General features: G+C 36.0%; 1 protein-coding gene across 1 annotated transcript; it reads right to left on the bottom strand.

Moving 5' to 3' along the window:
- Nucleotides 1-529: 529 nt before the first annotated feature.
- LOC148281332 (cryptochrome-1-like) lies at nucleotides 530-21,536 on the bottom strand. Its single transcript, XM_088226756.1, has 10 exons — nucleotides 21,360-21,536; nucleotides 14,696-14,947; nucleotides 12,080-12,264; nucleotides 10,477-10,648; nucleotides 7,713-7,938; nucleotides 5,246-5,386; nucleotides 4,097-4,248; nucleotides 3,816-4,018; nucleotides 2,879-2,914; nucleotides 530-2,014 (listed from the first exon to the last, which is right to left on the bottom strand). Exons 1-10 carry the CDS (start codon nucleotides 21,515-21,517, stop codon nucleotides 1,059-1,061), a joined length of 2,481 nt encoding a protein of 826 aa, XP_088082882.1. The 5' UTR covers nucleotides 21,518-21,536; the 3' UTR covers nucleotides 530-1,058.
- Between the last annotated feature and the right edge of the window lie 233 nt (nucleotides 21,537-21,769).

Here is a 21,769-nt window from a genome sequence, read left to right as displayed (position 1 = left end):
AGAACAGTGGCCCTGCATCAGTAGCCAGGCTCAAGACCTGGGATTGGGGGGCGGGAACTAATTTACGGGGACCCGTGACAATAGATGTGCACAGGTGACGTCAGGAGCTTATAGCAGCTTTTTACAAGAACATTTTTTTTACTTCACAGTATTTCACCAACCCTTGAAAAAAAAAACATATACCTATTTCCCTATTCCAATAACAAAAAGTATACTTAAATATTTAAATTTATTGCAACAGAGGGAAAACATTTTTGTGAAGGGAATATGGGAGTCTAGGCATTTACAGGGCTTATGACCTATCATTGGCTGGTTTATCCCTGGCAGATCCCCTCATGTTCCAGCACTGAATCAAATTAATATAGTCTCTCATAGTTTTAACTGTCTTCATAATGGTATTATCATATTATGTAACTGAGGAAAAATTCCTGTAGTTAATGAATATGTGCATTTGGGCATTACTATTGATATTTTTTTAAATGGGATAAACATATTACCAAATTGTGTAAAAGATTAAGGACAGTTATAGGCAGCATGTTTAGAATAAAATATTTTGTACCTATAAAAACATTAAGACTTATTTATCGATCATTAGCAGAATCAATTATTAGGTGCGGTATTACCAGTTGGGGCCTTTCGTTATTAAACTTTCATCAAATATCATATAAATCTTTATTTATTTAATCAAGAAATATAATAATTTAATAATTATTAATTAATTTTGTAAATACATTTTTTAAAACCATTTTTATTCATTTGTACCACCTTTATAATTTATATTAAAAAATATGTTTTTCTGGTGGCTAGGTTTGTTTCAGGTCTCGAGACGTTGTACTAAAGGCTTATGCGCTAGATTGGAATCTACATTATTTGCAACTCTGTCCGTCAAAAATTGCCAAATTAAATTTCGCACTCCGGAAATCAATAACAATTTGGTTTCTAGTATATTTGTAATCATTCTGGTTCTTTAGTGGCCCACCACACCCGTTCAGTAAGGCTTTCCTGTAACGGTACTGCATTTTATTATTCTCCAAATACTCGCCGTTTGACAGTTTCTCTCAGCTTCTTCCGTCTTGCCGCTGTATGAGTCCATTAACTTGCATGTGGTTGTCGATTTTCATACTTTGGAAGCCAGATTCCGCCTTCGTGCTTCTGTAATGATCCGTCACTTCGTAATCACCTTGCATGTTGTCGGAGTATAAGTTGATGCTTCTGTAATCTTGTTCGAGGCTGTGACTCGGATTAGAGAAGTTTTGTTGGTGGTAGCTCGGTCGGTGCAGGCCGTCCACGGAGTTGCTCTTGTTCTTTAGAGAGATGCAGTTAGCGGATTCGGCGGAGTTTTTCTTTGAAACACAAAATGACTTGCGTCTCGTGTCACAAATTGCGTTGCTCGACGGTTGTTTGAAGGTATGCAATGTGGGATCGGTAAAAGTTGGAGTTATTTCCATATCGCTTTTGCTGTAAGAAAAGTCTGAATCAGATTTCACGTGCGACATGTTTTTGTATTGGTGACTTTGATTTTCAATCATATTTTTAATGTTGTAATTTTCGTTATTATTCTCCACATAAAATCCTTTTTGTCTGATGTTCGAGTAATTATTATTGTGGACATTCCTTTCGTCAAAGTTTTCTTCATTCTGAAGGTACGGATTATTGTTCACACTCTCGTAGCTTCTGTTTATATCTGTCTTTTGTTTCATTGACTCATACTTCGAGTTGACAATGACTATCTTTTTAAATGGCATGTTTCTGATCTCTAATCCGGGGTTATTTTCATTTTGTTTCTCGTTGAATATATCTGCCACAGTTTTGCTGTCATTCTCGTAATCTATGTCCACTTTCTTGTTGTATTTTTGCTCTTCGTCGGGTGTTTGTCGGTGGTAGATATCGGATTTGAGGTTATCTGGCGTAGCGCAGTAGTAGTTAGAATGGTTGACATTCCTGATGACAGAATTGGGACTGGGCGATGAAACTGTGATGTTGGGCCGGTTGACGTTGTTCACCGTAAACAGTTCTGTAAGGATGCAACAAACATTTAATTAATTAAATTGCGGTAGTGAAAAATTTGTATAAGAAATTAAGGTTATTTTTATTAAAAATATTAAATGCATTGCCATTATAACTAAAATGTTAAAAATCTTTTAAGAGATCCAAGGAGTTTTTTGATGAAACAAAATTACGTTAGATATTAAATAAAATACGAACCAATATGCTAGCAACATCGATGTCTTTAACGCGAGTCTTGTAAATTTTAAATATCAATGTATATGTTCCATATCAAATAGAACTTAATATTCTGTTCATATTGTATTTTATAACATTATGTACCTAGCTGCTTTAAACCTTTAACTGCATTTTTTTAGCTTATTATTTATTTTATTTAATTATTTAAAAAAAAAAAAATATTATCATTTCTTTTTTTTTTTTAAATCAACTATACTTCTAAACACAGATCTATATTTTATTTCTTTATATTGCATTTTTTTAAATTTATGTTGTTTACACACTCATCTTTTTATTTTTATTTTTATTTTTATACCAACTAAACTTCTTAACACTGATCCTATCTTTAATTTCTTAATATTGTATTTTTTTAAATTTATGTTGTTTATATACTCATCTTCTTTTTTTTATACCAACTTTACTTCTAAACACTGTTCTATCTTTTATTGCTTTATATTGTATTTTTTAAATTTTGTGTTGTTTATATACTCATGTTTTATATAACTATAAATTTATAAAATAAAATAAAATACTATGACAATTTCTAATATAAAAAATAAATATTAATAGTCAATAGATAATGTGATTTTCCCACTACATGCATTATGATATGAATGAAAAAGTTTGTATTAGATTTGTAAAGAAAATTGCTTACGTGATAGACGGTCGCCTTTAAGAGATTCATCATAAACTGAAAGAAAAACATGAAAAATATTAGTCAACAACACAATTTATTTATTTATTTATATACACGCCCAATGGGCATTTTCATAGACACATTTATGCATAGAAAATTATTATAAAAAATTAGAAAGACTCAATGGTTTATAGTAGGCTTTGTAGGAGTGGAAGCGGGAGAGGGGTGTTTATAATTGGATTTGATTCAGTGATCGTTTGAAAGAAGACAATTTGTTATCAGAGAAATCAAGACTGGTATGTTAACAGACCTAAGAATTCTGGGCATAGGGGATGAAAACCATAGTTAGTTATATGGTTATCGGCATGAAAGAGTATGTTTTGTCTGAGGTTTCTAGTTGGGATATTTAATTTTATTGAGCTCAGTAGTTCAGGCGCATCAAAGAGGGAGTTGAGAATTTTAAATAGGACTTATTTCGGATTTATTTCGACGATCTTGAAGAGAAGATATATTCAAGCTAATTCTAACACATTAGTTCATTGGCGAAAAATCGGCGTTTACTATAAAAAATAGTACAATATGTACTATTTTTGTAATAGTAAGGAGTATCTTATACAAAAAAGTGAAAATTAAATTACAATTACTATGGCGATTGCTTTTCTTAACATTTGGCTTGCCAACTCCCGGCTAAATGCAATAAATAGTATGATAAATAATAAATAAAAATAGCAGTTTTGGAATATTTTCCATATTTACACCGGTGAAATTCAAATATGTGATTGCGCAGCAGGATTATACGTCGTGAAACGTAAATATTTTGACATTTAATATTAGGTGTTCACGGATGTTTCATTGTGATCGCGAATAAGATAAATAACCATGGTGAGAAATTGTTATCACGTCGCTTATTAGCACGTCGGTAGTTATTTGTGATTGATCTACAGATCGCTCTCACCTTGCGGCTTGTACTTGGTGAGCCGCGTGTAGACCTGCTTGATGCGCTGGATGTTGGAGCGCGACACCGCCGCGTGCTCCACCATGGGCAGCGGGTAGTCCCGCCCCACGGAGCAGCGCGCCGCCCTCTGCACGTCGGCCGGGGCCAGCCAGGGGGCGTGGATGTAGCGCGTGGGGAAGTCCTTCAGGGCCGGGATGTATCGCCTGCGGAGATGGGGCCGTATTACATTGACTCCGACGCAAATCACACTGGCATACGAAATCAAACAGAATTCAGTTCACCTTATGAAGTCTCCGTTAGGGTCAGCTTTGCGGCCGAAGCGCACGGGACAGTAGCAGTGGAAGAACTGCTGGAAGAAAGAGGAGCAGCTGAGCCACATCCAAGTTCCGGCGTTCACCGACCAATCGGCATCCAAGAGAAGCTCCTCAAATACCTGGTTCAATCCGCATGTTTTATTATTTTGGAATATTCTACACACTTCTACAGTTAAGAAAATCGCTTACTGATGATAAATTGCTTATTGAATTGAACAATTGAGGGCATTGGAAGCAAATATGTCATTCTGTAGTTTATCAACTTTATTTTTATAAAAATCATGAGTTGAGTCGAAAATGTAGTTTAAAATCATACTTCTGATGGTTTGAAAATAGGTTAAACAAACATAGTAATATCTATCAGCCATTTTATTCGACCAATGACAGTCTTGAGATTTAAAATTTCAAAATGGCCCTGCCATACAAATATTAAGAAAGTTTTTTGAATTTGTGTTTCTATTTTCCCCCATTTCAATGCGTAACCTGTGTAAGATGAATAGAGACCATTCTGATATGGATTCTGCAATCGAATTACAAAACTTATTCCCATTTATAATATTTTTCCCTCAAAAGGATCCCAAAAAATGACTAATTTTATTAGCTTTTAAGACAGACTGACAAAAAGTAAGAAAATCACACAATTTTGCCATTTTAAAATGCTTTTTTTTTAGGAAATCGGTTATAAATATTATATTTTAGTAATACTTTTAAGTACATTTTTAAATCAGAAATACCTAAGAAAATTAATGTTTTTTGCAATTTTTACTCACGTAATTTTTTTAATGGGTGAGATTTTGAATAAACAATGGTTTTATAATGGCAAAATTGTATAATTGCCTTACTTCTTAACGACAAATTCTCTGTTTGCTTAGAAAATAACCAAATGCCAACCTCGAGTACTTTGCACCCTTACATTTCCTTTTCAACAAATATGTAGATACTTTTGAGTAGCATTACATTTATATATTTTAATTTAAACTTATTCAGAAATGTTTATATTTTACCGAAATTGATTTGCAAAAAAATAAATAATTTTTGCTATAGTACGAAAAGCAACCAAAGATTTTGTTACGAGTGGATTATTTCCATAAATGTGTTATACGCATCACTAGTTACTTTCATTCCTTCTTCCCAAGACAGCCAGAGGTCGCCCCTGGTGAGGAAGCAGGCCACGGCGTGCCGGGCGAGGTGGTGGATCCAGCCCTCCTCGTGCAGCTGGATCATTATGGCGTCAATCCACGGGTAGCCTGTTTGTCCCTATGATCAGAATATCACAAATATTCATTGGTAGATGTCCGCGCTTTATTCGTACGAAGAGTGGACACACACCGAGGATGTCAAAGTCAAATGGATATTTATTAAATTACGCGCTCCGAGACATTATTTAAAACTATGCATTGAGAACGTGCCTTTGAAACTTCGTCTTAAGCTAGGGTTTCCTAAGACAGCGGTGCCCGTAACGGCCGTGGTGAACGGTGATGCGGTAGAAAACGGTGTTGATAACACCGTTTTCCTAGGAAACCACTCTCTATTCTAGATCCAGCGTAAGAACAACCTGCGTTCGCGCATGTCCCGCCTCCCAGCCCCACTTATGCCTGGACTTCTATATTACCTAAATGTTCTACTCTAAAATGTTCTTCATCTCAACAGAGTTACATTACAACAGTAATATGTTGATGTTAACAGCTCCCCAGGGAGTTGAATCCAGTCCTTGTATACAAAAATTTGGACAAACTCAAAATACTGTTGCAAAATAATATTCATTTAAAGACGAGAAGCATACAAACATTTTACAAAAAAAAGAACAAAAGAACTACACATTTATGCAATAATTTATGATTTCTCAATCTTTTATGTATCGTGGCTCGTGGCCCCCTAAAAAGTCAAATAAAATAAAGGAGAAAAACCCTTAGGGGTCTCCAAATGCTTGCCAAGTGTCGACGTGTGAATCGGACTTTCGCCTTGCCGTGCGGACGTTTGCCGCGGTCAAGGACGCGCAGTGTCGGTATTTATGTGCTCATCATATCAAAGGAAGCCATAAATTAAATACATAATATACTGTAGGCTGAATCGATGAATGCTCGGAATTAAATGTTGCATTCGCATGCACGTTTGCCTTGACAAGCTTTTGTCAAGTGGCTTATGACAAGCATGCGGACAGGGCCGGTTTTAGCACTACCAGCGCCCTGGGCGGGATTTCTACGGCGCCCCCTATCTTCCACCCCTTTAAACCCATACCAAAAAGGCAAAGTTTATACTGAAATAACCATTTGTTAAAAAAATACTAAAAAAATTGTACTTTTCTAGCCTTTCTATCAACGAACTCTTTTATTTAAATACTTGTCTTCAGAAATTTCGTTTCGATTGACAAACATGCCAAGTTTGTCAATCTAGATTGAGATATTGTCGATCGTAGATAAGTTTTTATCGGTTTAAGCTTAGAAAAATTCCTTTCCCCACTAGCAACCGTTACAGGTATAGTGATCAATATTCGCAACGCTATCCATACGGTTCTTGTAAGTTACGATCTTTGATAAAATTCAAAACAATGACAGGATTAACCACATTCTGATCAGGCAAAGATGGTTTCAGACTTATGAGTTCATCACACAACATACAACCATCTATATCGGATTTAGAATCTACTGTTAATTTCAATTCGAAATTACGACAGAGTTTGACAAGGTCTGGTTTTTTAACCAAGATTTCGAGTACTCATTTAACTTTTGAAATCCTTCATTGAGTGAAATTAAGGCTGTAGAAAAGTTAAACTTAAAATTTCTTTTTTGGATAAGTTGTAGGCTCATCATGGGCCACTATAACGAGTTTGTCGCTAGATTTAGGAAATTTACGAGTAAGTTGGACTCGCTCGATGAGCGAGTGGATAAAATAGGGCGCCTGCAGCGCCCCTTTATATCTGGCGACCTGGGCGGTCGCCCAACCGCGCCCTACCCTAACGCCGCTACTGCATGCGAAAATAAACTAAGTAGAGACTGTAATCAGTGTGTCACTTTTCAGAAGTGACGTCATGAAACGGTTGGCGTTCTTACTTTCACTGACCTGACAAGAATCTATGGAATATTGCTTTGATTACTTCATTTAGTTGATCGTAATTTGCTCATTTCTATGTTATGGTTGTTTTTACGAACGTTTCGATTTAGAAAAATCTAGAAAGTTGACATAATCTCTGGTTGAAATGTCAATTTATACAAATTATACTATTTTTTTTTCTATGGTCAAAATGTTCCTTACAAGGTGCGGGGGCTTTAAAGCGGAAACCGGAAATACTACACGTAGATATAAGGAGTGACGTCATTATTTACGATTTCAAAATGAATACTATTTTTAACATTTTTTATTTATTTTTGCGTGCGTTTTTGAGATATTTCATCCTATTCCAATATTTTTTAAATATTCACGTGTACACGAAAACATTTTTAAAATTTGATTCCGGGTTGGGCTGGAATTCCTCATTGCAATATGGCTTTATATATAACCACTCTAAAAAAATTATAAATCGGGAATATGAGTGCTTCAGCTTAAGAGTGGTGGTTTTTGAGATAAATAAAGAGCAAATATTTACATTGGCCCACTTGGCAAGGGCCTCGCTGTTCTTGTCCCAGGGGATCTGCACGCAGATGGGGTTGCCGACCATCTTGTCGAAGTTGGGGTTCTTGGTGGCGGCGCAGTAGAAGAACTCCCGCCACAGCAGTTGGCCGTGGAGGGACAGGGGAGGGCGCGTCTTCTTTATCTTCTTGTAGAGCTCCGTCAGCTGGTAGTAGAAGAGCCGGGTAGAGAGGCAGCCAAATCTACACAAAGAAACAAACCATCAGGCCGTTTCCTATAAAACGCCACATCACTCCGTCTTTGCATACAGATCTCGCTTTCTCTACATACACATCTTCTAATGGACGCGCGCCGATTATTCCGACGTTTGACTTGTCCATCTTCGAGTATTTGTTGGATTTGGTCATGCCATGTTTTTCGCGGTCTCCCTCTATTTCTGCACCCATCAACATTCGCATTGTAAACATTCTTAGCCGTTCTTTTGCTGTCCATTCGCTCTACATGTCCAAACCAGCGCATAGCTCCTTCTACTTAATTTTGTTGATAATGCTCATCTCAGCCTTACATTTGTGCATCTATCGTACGTAGTTTTACCACACATTCACCCGAGCGATCGCATACTTTCATCCCTATTTTTCCAAGTCAATAACTCGCTCCCAAACATCAGGGTCGGGACCAGGACTCCATTGTGAATTGCTAATTTTGCCTCTTGCGACAAACGTTTATTTGGAAAGGTTGATTTAAGTGCACCGTTCACTCTGTTCCCAGCACTCACCGTCCTTTCAATATATTTCTCAGTCATTCCATCCCTAGTAAACAAACTTCCCAGGTACACAAATACCTCTACCTGTTTCAGAATAACCATTCACAGTGATTTCACATTTAGTCATACTTTTATTTCTTTCAAAAACCATCACATTCGATTTATCGACATTCATCCGCAAATCGCTTCCCTTTCTAGAATACAATTATATTAGAAAAAATGTAACAAAAAACAATGCTCTGTTACAACTCTGCCTTGTTTGATTTTGCTTATTTTTTAACAATAATACTAATACACTTTTATTAATACTACTTTTTATTTATTTATGTAAGAGAAAGTAAGTTCCGTTTGACACGTTAAAGAAACATGTTTTTGAAAAAATATTTAGGCCTTAAACTATTTTTTTTACATAACTCCCACCAATTTGTAGGCACTTAAAGTCATATGGCGACACAAGCTTTTGTATTCCCTCTTCATGATAGGGAACGTTCACTTCGTTCGTCGCCGTGCACATTAACACAACCTTCATTGAACTGTCTCACCCATCATTGACCTGTTGGGGGCCCCTCGAGATAACCCCCGGGCCTACTGCACCAGTAGGTTACACATATACGGGAGGAATGGATCCATGCTGGTCGAGGTGCGGAACTCATGTCTGTGCCGTCTTTGTCCCGAAATCCTTTTCTAAACAGGAGTCACTGGACGTGTCTGGGGCCTGAGGTTTTTGATTGCGGGTGCCCCTGTCAGTGGACATATTTTGCTGAGGACTTCCCTGAGCACGGAATATACGTCTCCTTTATTGCTTTCGCTTGATGAGGTAAAATTCTTCAATAATTACAGTTTGAGTAAGTATGAGTGGTGGCAAAGTTGGTTTTCAACCAGTTGTCTTTGGGTAAGTCTGCTGCTTTTGGGTGCGCTGCCGGTGACTGGCCTTGAGTGTCACCCGGGGGCGTTCTGGTGCTCCAGAGAGTAGTAACTAACGTTTCTATCACTGTCGACATAAGGGGGTTTGAATTGGGTGAAGGATTTATTTTATTTATACTTCCCTTTGTCCCTACCTTGTAGACGATGAGGGGTGGTTTTAGAGCAACAGTGAAAGGGACATTGAAAGTTGTAAATGTAAATATTTGTTCGCGCTTTTCCTTACTGAATTTGGTTAGTAAAGGATGAAATATAATCAATTCGTAATGAAAAAAAAATGCTTGCTTGTATGAGTGAATCCGAAGAAAGACACTTAGTCTTTAAAACGGATTCGGCTATGTGGTGGATGCTTTTAACGTCTCACCCATCTCCTTACCATCGATCATTTATCACATGTTCTCCGTACACCTCACAAATCTGTTGATGAATGTGGCCCGGTTCGATGTTATCCACGTTCAATTCTTTTCAGCGTACACAACAGTCACCTAACTTATAATGGAGCCAACTCCTTCTCAATAGGTCAGGGTAAGTTCCGCAAATGGGCGAAACTCCAATCGCAGCGCTGTGATGGCAAGAAATACAAACAAAACTCGTTCTCTGGATATGCCCAGGAGATACCTCGTATTTTAATTTTGGTGGGTCTTTTGATTCCCTTAATACTCCAGCTCAGAAGCTTAAGATTTGCAGGAATAAAATTCCTTCTATAAAAAAAGTTTTGTAAATATAATTTTGAACTTCTCATTTCAATATTTTGTATTCTTGACTGTATTCGTGTAGTCCCAAACTTACTTTTGTTCAGTGAAGAGTAAAAATAGTTTTTGCTTCAGTTGCAAATAGTAGCGAAGTTTTTTTTTATGTCTTTTTAAAAAATAATACTTTAAAAATAAAGATTACATATTTTGACATTTAATGTATGGTATTCACGGATGTTGCATTGTGATCGCGAATACGATAAACAATCATGGTGAGAAATTGTTATCACGTCGCTTATTAGCACGTTGATAGTTATTTGTGATTGAGCTACAGAATTTTGAATTTTTTAAGACAATCGGCAGTGGAAAAGTGATCCCTGGATTAAACATTTGACTGCGTTTACCTCAAGTAAGGTGACAGTCCGGTCTGACTAGCCAACAAGGACTGCGGAGTCATCTTCGGTCTGCCGAAAGAAGCCACCCAGGCCTTGCGCTCCAGGTGCCTCTCCAGTCTGGCGAGGGCCTCCGTCTCTCCCCCGACCCACACTGGCGGGACCAGACCCTCGGTGTCGAATCCTGAAAAAATAACAAGAGTTTAACATTTCTCAAAATTTTTGGAGTTCACTGGTTGAGTACCTATTGTCGCCATGTCAGTTTAAGTTAAATGTCAAAAGATTGCCCAATACCATAGAATTAAGAATAGTCCAGAAGGAGCGTAGAATCATATTTGAATACATCGGACTGTGTCCAATCATTCCCCCACTTAGACACACTTTCGCCCGCGCATACGTTAAGTCGCCGGGTAATTTTGCTTGATGGGGAAAAATAGTAATCATAACACAAATGTAAGGTAAAAAAAAGCAACCTGTTAATTTCTCTAAAATTTTATTGTGCACGCGGAAATATTTATTGATATAACAGAGTTAATAAGTAAAGGGTCTGCGTCCTCTGGTCTCTTTATAGACGACGTTCCTTTGTAATTCATTTCTTCATGGTAAGGACGGTGTGAATGTACTGCAAAACGATGCCCTTCGATTTCATGTAAAATACTCATAGTGTTGCATTTTACGAATGTATTGGATTCGATTGAAAATGATGACATTGCATCGTCGGTCTACTTTAGGTGAACTAATTTAACATGTGTGTGTCATCGAATATAGACTATGGACCCTACATTATTATTAAAATGCAGTTCCACCAAGAAATGTCATTAAGCATGTTCAGTATTCAACAATGTTTGATTATGTCCAAATGCTTGCAGACTGGCTGGATTTCCTCCCTAGGGAGTTGTTCATATTTAAATTTATTTCAACAGAGAGGGAAAACATTTTTGAGAAGGGAATATGTAAGTCTAGGCATTTACAGGGCTTATGACTGGTTTAAGGGTTTAAGTGGTCACTTTACACACTGTGTAACATTCACCAATTTGCCCATGTTTGAACATCCACTTTCCATCCATTTCCTTAACTCTTCCATCTGTTGACTTTTGTGGAGTAAAAGAGCTGAAACCTTTATTACTCCCTTCTCAAAAATGTTTTACCTCTCTGTTGAAATAAATTTTAATATGAATAACTCCCTAGGGAGGAAATCCAGCCAGTCTGCAAGCTTTAGGACATACTCAAACATTGTTATGCTAATATGTCTTCTTGCCCATACTGATCATCGTGGTTTCGGATGTGACAGGGTTGAAAGAACATCCTGTATACAACTTAAGCATTTTATTTTTTTCTGTATTTGCGTTTATGATTGAACATTTTTCACTGTACAAAATAGCACCTATATAGAAATAAACATGTTTTTAAATATGGCGCATCCCAAAGAAGATGTATATTCTTTGGAATACAGCATAAATCAGCAGAACGGTCATTTAACTTTTACTGAAAAAAAACTCCCAAAGTTTCATACAAAATTAGTGATTTATGAAGTTTTTATTGTCTCCTGTAAAGTAACGTTTAGTGTCTTACGTTGTATTCAAATCGAGGCAACGAAATGCAAATAATAACCCACCCAATTCCTCTAGTGTTGGCACGCCATATTTATCATCATGGTCCTCACGCAGGGGGGTGACGGCATTCCCCAGTGCCTCTGTAGTGATGGTGGCCTCAGCGGAGCACGGAGCGCCCATACCGGAGATGACGGTCTGAAACTGGTGGTATGTGAGAGGCGCTCGGCCGCCATTCATCTCTATTATTCTAGACAAAAAAACACACAATATTAACTCTTGTGTGGCTGTGATATCACGCTAGTCGACACGATACAAGACTTGATATATCTCTCTTATTTTTTTTATAATGAAGTTGTATTTTTATTATCTTCAAATGGACGTTTTTACACCGGATTTGGAAAGTAAATTAATACAAAAAATATTTAACATTGCTACTCGAAGAATGATTTCTGGAAATACAGCAATACATCTGTATTAGAGAGAGAGCACGAAGATAGAACACATAACAAAGAAGACAGAGAAGCTGTTTTGTAGCCGGTGTAGTGTAAAACAAATTCAGTCGGTTTTTGACAGTAATGGGGGACGCACGCGTGAATTATGAGCGGCGAATTGATGTTTTTTTTTTTGCTATGACAGGGCTAAATTATATGTTTATTTTTATAAATTATGAAAAAAGATTTATTAAACTATTAATCTCCATGTTTTTTTCCAAATGTCTGAGCTTTAGAATATTCCGTCTTTAGATTGTGGTAACACGATGTTACATCACCGCGCGCAATTGATAACAAAACCATTAGTTATGTTTTTTATGATTATTTTAGTTTATATTGTTTATTGTGTTAATGATAATTAAGTTGATTAGATTAATTACGTTTTTTTATTAGTATTATTATGTTATCTTTGTTAAATAACTAATTTAAGGCATGTTTCACATTTTGTAAAATGTTTCTCTTGACACGGGACCCCATTGAGGGAACATTATTCTGTGTAAAAAAAGAATACAAACAATGTAAAAGAATAAATAAATAAATTGGTGTGTAGATTTTCATGGTCACTGCTATATATATAAATATATATATCATCTTTTTTATCGTCAAATGTACCCGCTGCCAACTGTGACACGGTACAAACTACTGTACTTTATAATTTTTTCTACACAACACATAGTTCACCCCGAAGATGGCTCCTATAACGGTAGCCGAAATGTCTTAATAAATTTAGCCTACACGGGATCACCCAAAAGGACAATACATATTAACAAAATTGTATATTGTATATGGTTTTGATCAAACTTGTCGAGTTGTGGTCCCGTGGCTATTGTCGTGGACTCACGGATAAGCGGTCCACAGTTCGAATCCCTCTCTACCCCAACTTGATTTCCATATTCTAATACTGAATTATTTACAACTCATTGAAAGAACGCTAATATTTATTTAATAAAATATATACATACTTGGATACTTATATATTTTGTCAACAATAATTTAAGTATGTCCAAATGTTAAAGGACAAGGCTAGATTTTATTCCCCGGGAAGTTGTCATGATTTAAATTAGGGGGAAAACCCTTTTAAGAAGGAAATATGGACGTCTAGGCATTTACATGGCTTATGACTTCCATGTTCCCTTATTGAGTGTTTTTCCTATATGTTTCAATAAATTTTAGTAATTTGTGATTGTTTGACTAGAAAATCAAAACTGCCGCATAGGGTAGAGTGGATCAAATACCGCAGTGCACCGTGTACCTAAGCTATCGGTAGCTCAATCACAAATAACTATCGACGTGATAACAATTTCTCACCATGGTTGTTTATCGTTTTCGCGATCTCAATGGAACATTCGTAAACACCTAATAAGAAATGTCAAAATATTTTAGTTTCGCGACGTGTAATCCTGCTGCACAATCACATATTTGAATTTCAGCGGTGTAAATATGGAAAATATCCCAAAACTGCTATTTTTATTTATTTATTTATTATTTATCATGCTATTCATTGCATTTAGCCGGCGGTTGGCAAGCCAAATGTCAAGAAAAGCAGTCGCCATATTTATTGTAATTTAATTTTCACTTTTTTGTATTAGATACTCCTTACTATTTTGCAAATGCAATATATTGTATTATTTTTTTATAGTAAACGCCGATTTTTCGCTAGAGAACTGTATTTATTTACTAGGAAAACAAAAAACAAACCGAAACGAGCGTTAACTTGGAGATTACACACGCGTCGACTTATGACCGCGGTAACTTAAGCATGTTCATTATTGTTCATTGTGATCGCTCAAATGGTTAGCATGTTTTTAAACACGTCGATAGCTATATGTGATTGAGCTACTGAAGTATTTCAAACGCTACCCACATATTCACTTAAGTCAAAATACATATTTATTTTCAGTGCACTATAATGAGCCACTGTTATTTTTATTTGTGATCCACTGTACCCGACCACCGGTGGATTATTTTCCATTTTTTAACAAAACCGTTGTAACTTTTTTTATTGTAAGTAAAGCTAAAAATACAATGCAGTCCGAAAAAACGATAATCAAGCTATAGTGATACCAAATTTTAGCTTTCGTGTTCAAACCATTACAAAGCCCTCTAAAAAAGACGATCCGCTGTCGGCACTCAGATCCTATGCAAAAAATTGGACTTGCGCCTTTAAAATAGTTAAATGAGAGTTACTTGTCAAGCTTGTAGAGCGTGTGCGACACCCGGGAGATGACGGAGACACCGATCTCGCGGCACATGGCTCGGATGTTGTGGTCGCGCACGCGCCCGTAGGGCTCCGGGTCCTCCTCGAAGGAGAGCGACGTGGCGCCCCACTCGCGCAGCAGCTTGGGCAGCGCGTCGGCCGGCTGGCCGCGCACCACAAACAGGCGCGAGTTCAGCGCGCGCAGGCTGCGGTCCAGGTCCGAGAGGCATTGCAGCAGGAACCTGTAATGAGGGGATTCCCATGAATCATTTGAACGTTCATTTTCATATGAGAAAATGTACGATTTCGACTTGTTTAACGCTCTCCACTGCAAACGGAAGCTGAGTCTCATTGACATGAATAATATTTAGAATTTTTTCAACGTATTTTTTCATTTATTTGTTTGTGTAAGAGTTAATTGGGGATTTACATCCTGGTTTGCGATCTCAAAGGGCGTGAAACAGGGATGTGTAATGTCACCATGGTTGTTTAATCTATACATGGACAACTGTATGAAAGATATAGAATGTATGGGTATTGGAGCAAAAATGGATAACTTTTCAGTAAGCTACTTGTTGTATGCTGATAATGCAGTTCTGTTAGCAAGGATGATTTGCAACAAATAGTCTCTAGAATGTATGATGTATGCCTGGAGAGCGAATTGGCGATGAACGAAAGTAAGTCAAAAGTGATGGTATTTGAAAGGGGAAGTGAGGTTACTGACTGCATAAGAAATGTAAACAGCAAATGTCTCGAACAAGTAGAAGCATTTGTGTATCTGGGAAGCGTGTTTTCAAGAGATGGAAGAGTAGTAAAAGATGTTGAAAGCAGAGTGAATGCGGGTAACAAAATGAACGGCGCACTAAGAACAGTAATTTCTAATAAAAATATGTCAATCGAAACTAGACTGGCAGTGCACAACGGAGTTTTAGTCCCAACACTTATGTGTGGAAGTAAAACATGGAACTGGCAGAGGAAGGACGAAAGCCGAGTGAACGCGGTTAAAATGCGATCTCTTCGAATGTATGACAGGGTTACGAATGATGAAATCAGGCGAGAGTGTAAAATGCCGGGTACACCCTACAAAAAGTGACACATTTTGTATGCGTTTGTAGGATGTACGCGTAAACTTACCGGGCCGGGTGGATTTGCGTGGCATGTGTGAAAAGGGCCATTGTGTACACATTTCACATAAATATATTCATATATACTACACTTAAGGTGATGTAAATAATTATTTGTTACAAATCAATTTAGGTCTGTCAAAGTTTCGGTCAGCCATTACTCTAAACAAGTTATTTTTAGTTATCTCTGTATGGAACTGAGCCATCGGATTATCCCAACCAACGCCTACAACAACAGGTCTAATTAGGCAAGAAGAAGTCCGGTTGTTTCTGTAAATAGAATAGGGCGAAATTCAAATCTGCAAATAGCTTTCTACTGTTTAATTCCACAACAGATAATTATTGTTTTCAAAGGAAAAATACTCTGAATCGTCTGGAAAATTCGAGCGAGGCGAGTCCTTAGAAAACAATACGTTTATTATTGATTTTTTACTTATGTAATTATTATTACAACAGGAATAAGGAACATTATGTAACGTATATTTTAAATAGTTGTACAAATAAAATTTGAACACCTATAGTCTTTAAAAATTAGCATGATTAGAATGACAGTTGTCAGAAAAAGTGACGACATAACTTTGTAGTAACGTCTAAGGAGTGATTTATATTGACACACAAATAATCATTCGTATTTGGTATGTTAATTTATTGTTTTAACACAATGCTTGACATGTAAATTAACATTTATTTTTTTTATAAAAATAAATATTCGCTTTCTTATAATTTACGCAAATATTTCATTTTGAAGGGCCATTTTCAACGAGTTGTAAATAACTGACTATTAGAAAATGGAAATCAAGTTGGGGTAGAGTGGGATTCGAACCACGTATCTTTGATCCGTGAGTCCGAAACACTAGCCAAGGGACCACAACCCGATTCAAAAACATGAATATATAAAATCAGCGTTAAAACTAAAAAAACTCAAATAAACCTAATTATTAACGACGTTCTTACAAGGTTACATCATTTTGCAAAAACGTTAGAGATGGGACAAATTAATCAATGTAAATTGATCGAATAAAAAAATAGTTCATTTGATAATGTTCACGAAAAAAGTATAAATGTCTTATTTTTTGGTGAATAATTGTATTAAACACACTATAACAGGCTTATTTTAGCGTTTTTAAATCAATTTTCGGAAAAAACTGACAAAATCGATTTGATCGGTATATTTATTTATTTATTTATTTATTAGTTTATACATACAATGTTACAAAATGGCACAAAAAACACTCTGGCAAATTCTGCTAGTACTAGGAGTAGGCTCAGTATATGAAGGGTCGGCAAGCCAGAAATATTAATACGCCTAATGTTGCAATCGGTTCCTATATGGGCAAATGCCTGTTCTAAGAAACCGATTTGTTGCGGCAAATATGGTTTACGAATATTTTTCCTATAAATAAAAAACAATATTGAAGAAATAAAAAAAAAAAAACAAAAGAAAAGAAAAAAATAAATTAAGTTTACATTAAATGTAAAAATACAATTAAATACATAAATATAAAGCATACATACTTCGTACATACATATACACATACATACATATATACACACATATACATACATATATATACACACATTCATACACAATATATATGATCAGTAATCGGTAACTTCTCATCACTATTGACATTAGTTTGACAGCCGTCATTTCAATCAAGCTAAATTTTAAGGACTATAGTTGTACCTTAACTAACAAACCATATATTTACAAAAATAATATCAAAAACAAAACATCGTTATAAAATCATCGCCATCCCACAAAACGATGCGATAGGCCTAGCATTCCTCTGGTGATATTCTGAACCGCTCTCGCGGCCGTAGAAACCACTTTTATCTCGCGTATTTACATACTTATTAATATTAATAAAAGCTTTTTCTACGGCCGCGAGAGCGTTTGGAATATCACCCCTGACCTTTGCAGGCAACTCATCAAACATTTTAAGTCCTTTACCATACAAATTGTTTTGAGTTGCCTGCATTCTTGTTTTGGGGGAGTCTGAAACCTTCACCTCCCTCGTAGGACAGCGATGAATTTCATTATTAGGATATGAATATGGAAGTCTTGGCATTTATAGAGCTTACGAGTGTAAATGGCCTCGGGTTCGATTCCTAGCAAGGTCCACGTGAATTTTTTGGTTTACTCTGGAATATTTTATTTTGTATCAAATGATCGAGATACGCTGCATTTGGTGAACCTATACAGTGCCCTATGCATCATTAGGGTCTGACAAGGGTATGATGATGCTGATGATGTCTTAATAAACAATCTTTTTAGTGTTTCCCGAAGCGTAAGACTGATTATTTTATTTTTACTGATTTTATTTTTTATTTTTGCGCCACAACAGGCAGAGGTCCAATTACAGCGGTGGTACAGAACACCCAGGCTTGAGAAAAACCACATTAAATTTTTGTGTTCTCACCGGGAATGGAATCCAGAACCTGCCGAAACCAGCCAATGACAGGTTCATAAGTCCTGTGACTCTAGACTTCATATTACCCTCTCATTTTTTTTCTTTCTTTGTTGCAATGAATTTAGATACAATTATGTCAACAATGTTTTGAGTATCTCCAAATGCTTGCAGACTGGCTGAATTACCTCCCTAGGGAGTTATTCACTTTTAAATTGGTTGCAACAGAGAGGGAAACATTTTTGAGAACGGAATATGGAAGTCAAGGCATTAAAAAGACTTATGGCCTTTCATTGGCTGGTTTAAGTGGCCACTTTACACACGGTGTAACATTCACCATTATGCCTATGTTTAAACATCCACATTCCCTCAACTCTTCCATCTGTTGACTTTTGTGAAGAAAAAGAGCTGAAACCTTTATCATGTGGGTGAGACTCATCTTGCTGAACTGGGCAACGCCTGAAAACAATTTTCCAATTTTTATACTTCTTCTTTTACCAGGTAGTTAATTCAACAATGTTTTAAGTATGTCCAAAAGCTTGCAGACTGGCTGGATTTCCTCCCTAGGGAGTTATTCATGTTTAAAATTGTTGCAACAGAGAGGGAAAAATAGCACTTTTATGAAAAGACTGAATAATCGAATCTACACAAGAGTCCGAATGTTTTTGACTTTGACAAATGACAAACAATGAAAACATGAGTTTTTTTTATATTACAAACAAGAATCTAATTATGTATATGACCAGTTTTAATAATTTTAAAAGTACCGCAAGATTTTTCTAGTGTTGTGGGTGTTTTTTGCCAATTCAAAAATGCCGTTTTTGTGATCGACACTATTTTCGGTATATTATTACTTTTTTTTATATATGAAAGCGGCCTGGCTGTTTTTAGCAGAACATAGAATCGAACGAAATGTACCCAATAACACCAATATCTAAATTTTTTCAAAATTGTGGACTGGCTGATTTCTGAATAACTTCATTCAACCATAACTCTAAATCTAAAAAAAAAACAAAGAAATCACCCTATGAACTTTAGCTAAATTACGCTTTTGACAGAATACGTGCAACTGACTTTTAGTATAAAATTTTTTAACTTTTTAAAATAAATTATAATGGCTAGTATATGTATATACAATATAATAAACTAGTCGCCGTGTAATAAATATGTTTGAAACCACTTTTATACGCTGATTATCGGTATGTAGCAGATTTTATTTTTTATTATGTTTTATTTTATTTTATTTTGTTAGGTAATTCAACAAAGATACATACTACAAAACATACAATTTGAAAGTATTCGTCGATACAATTTTACATGCATATATATCTTCAATTATAGAATTACACAAAATAGATTTATATATTAAGAAATAATACATTTTTTTTTTATACAGGATACAATGCAAATAAAAATAAGTTGTTCGTATGTACTTATTTAATAAGATTTATTCCTAAGAGATTATTCGCAAAAGCTGAGAGAGTATCATGAAAAATGTCAATTTTATTGTTTCGGCAGTATATATTATATTCCCGACACATGCGGGCCATAGGTGTGTGTTATGTAGCATTATTTGAAAATAAAGGCGGTTTAAATATTTCCCGATGCCTGAGTGTTCTCATTCCCGCATTTATTTGTATTTTATTCAGGAGGTTAGATTAGGTTAGGTTAGGTTGTCGATTGCCTACATTGATCAGATCCTCGACATTGAGCATAGTAGGGTTAAATATCACGTTTTACCATTTTTTACGACACTCCTCCTTACGAGTTAAAATATTTTTTCCCAGAATAAGCACAGTTAAGTTGACGGAAAGATATTACCGCGTAGTCAATGCGTCGGCGTCAATGTTCCTACAACGTGATGAATTAAACAACACGCGTAGTACAACGTGACAAGAGCACTAACTAGGCTCCTCCCGTCACCCTCCCAACGCACACACAACTCCCAACCCGATCCGACCCTACTATCGGCCTCTTGTCTTGTAATTATATTTCTGTTTTTCGGTAAATGTACCCAGTAGCTCAATCACAAATAACTATCGACGTGCTAATAAGCGACGTGATAACAATTTCTCACCATGGTTGTTAATCGTGAACACCTTATATTAAATGACAAAATATTTACGTTTCGTGACGTATAATCCTACTTCGTAATCACATATTTGAATTTCACCGGTGTAAATATGGAAAATATTCCAAAACTGCTATTTTTATTTATTTATTTATCATGCTGTTTATTGCATTTGGCCGGCGGTTGGCAAAGCCAAATGTCAAAAAAGCAGTCGCCGTAGTGATTGTAATTTAATTTTCACTTTTTTGTGTTAGATAATCCTTAATACTCGTATTTCGCAAATGCTATATATTGTATTATTTTTTATAGTAACCGATTTTTTATCAGTGAACTGTAATTTTTTATGAGGAAAACAAATAACAAACCGACACGAGCGTTGACTTAGAGATTACACACGCGTTGACTTATGACTGCGATAACTTTTGCATGCATGATAAGCATGTTCAATTTTGTTCCTTGTGATCGCTCAAATGCTTAGCATGTTTTTAAGCACCTCGATAGATATTTGTGATTGAGCAACGAGTGTTTATGACTAATGTTTCAAATGAATTCCCCTTTGTCGAGTATTAATAAACGAATGTATGTATAATTTGAAAATTGATAAATCAATTTATAGATTTAGTGAGGGTCAACAATATTTTGAGTTTGGCCAAATATTTGTAGACAAAGACTGCAACCATATCGGGAATCGAACAAAGTTTAGTCTAAATTTGAAATGGCATAATCTGCCGGTCTAAAAGTAATTATATTTTAGTTACATAAAACTTTTAAGTATATTTTTTAACAGAAATACATTAAAAAATATTGTTTTTATCTAATAAATGTTTTTTTTTTATTATTATTATTGCGCGATTTAAAAAAAACATTCGTTTTAAAATGGCGAAATCGTATGATTTCGTAATTTTGCGTGCGTTTTACCAGACCACAGCATAATATATAATATTAGATATTAGCCTCTTTCGACAAAATACGACTCGCTGACTATTCTACAATTCTCTTAAAGACGAGAGTTTTATGATATAAGTAATAAAATGGACGGTCCACTAACCTCCACTTGTTGATACCGACGTTGGAGGCGCCCGCGAACCAGGGATCGATGATGAAGACGCAGCGGAAGGTGGCGGCGCCGCGGAGCCCTTCCCGCAGCGAGGGGTTGTCGTGAAGGCGCAGCCCTTTGCGGAACCAATGCACAGTATGCTCCCCCATGTACGAGCCACTAGCCCCCGCCCTTAGAATGCTAAACAATAAAATAAAATAACACGATATTTATTTATTTATTCATTTACATTTTTTTTTATTATTATTATTGAAAAGGAGTGTCCCGTGCCGAGAGAAATGTTTTACAACATTTTAAAACATGCCCTAAATTGTTTTTGTATAAAGCAGTAAAAAAATATTCAGATCTGGGAAAAAAGCATTTATGAAGAAATTATTTTTTTTTAAGTCCAATACTTGAAT

This window comes from Micrasema longulum, unplaced genomic scaffold, assembly GCF_059751315.1.
Source record: "Micrasema longulum isolate JH-2025_06_02 unplaced genomic scaffold, ASM5975131v1 h1tg000469l, whole genome shotgun sequence".
NCBI lineage: Eukaryota > Metazoa > Arthropoda > Insecta > Trichoptera > Brachycentridae > Micrasema > Micrasema longulum.
This window is presented reverse-complemented; position numbering and strand designations above follow the sequence as displayed.

Bases quoted from the DNA above. Each gene is read 5' to 3' on its own strand.
- LOC148281332 (XM_088226756.1), bottom strand. From the start codon at position 21,517: ATGGGGGAGCATACTGTGCATTGGTTCCGCAAAGGGCTGCGCCTTCAC. The intron at 14,948-21,359 runs GTTAGTGGACCG...CCCTCATTACAG, and splicing joins GTCGGTATCAACAAGTGGAG to GTTCCTGCTGCAATGCCTCT. The intron at 12,265-14,695 runs GTAACTCTCATT...TTTTTTGTCTAG, and splicing joins ACGCTCTACAAGCTTGACAA to AATAATAGAGATGAATGGCG.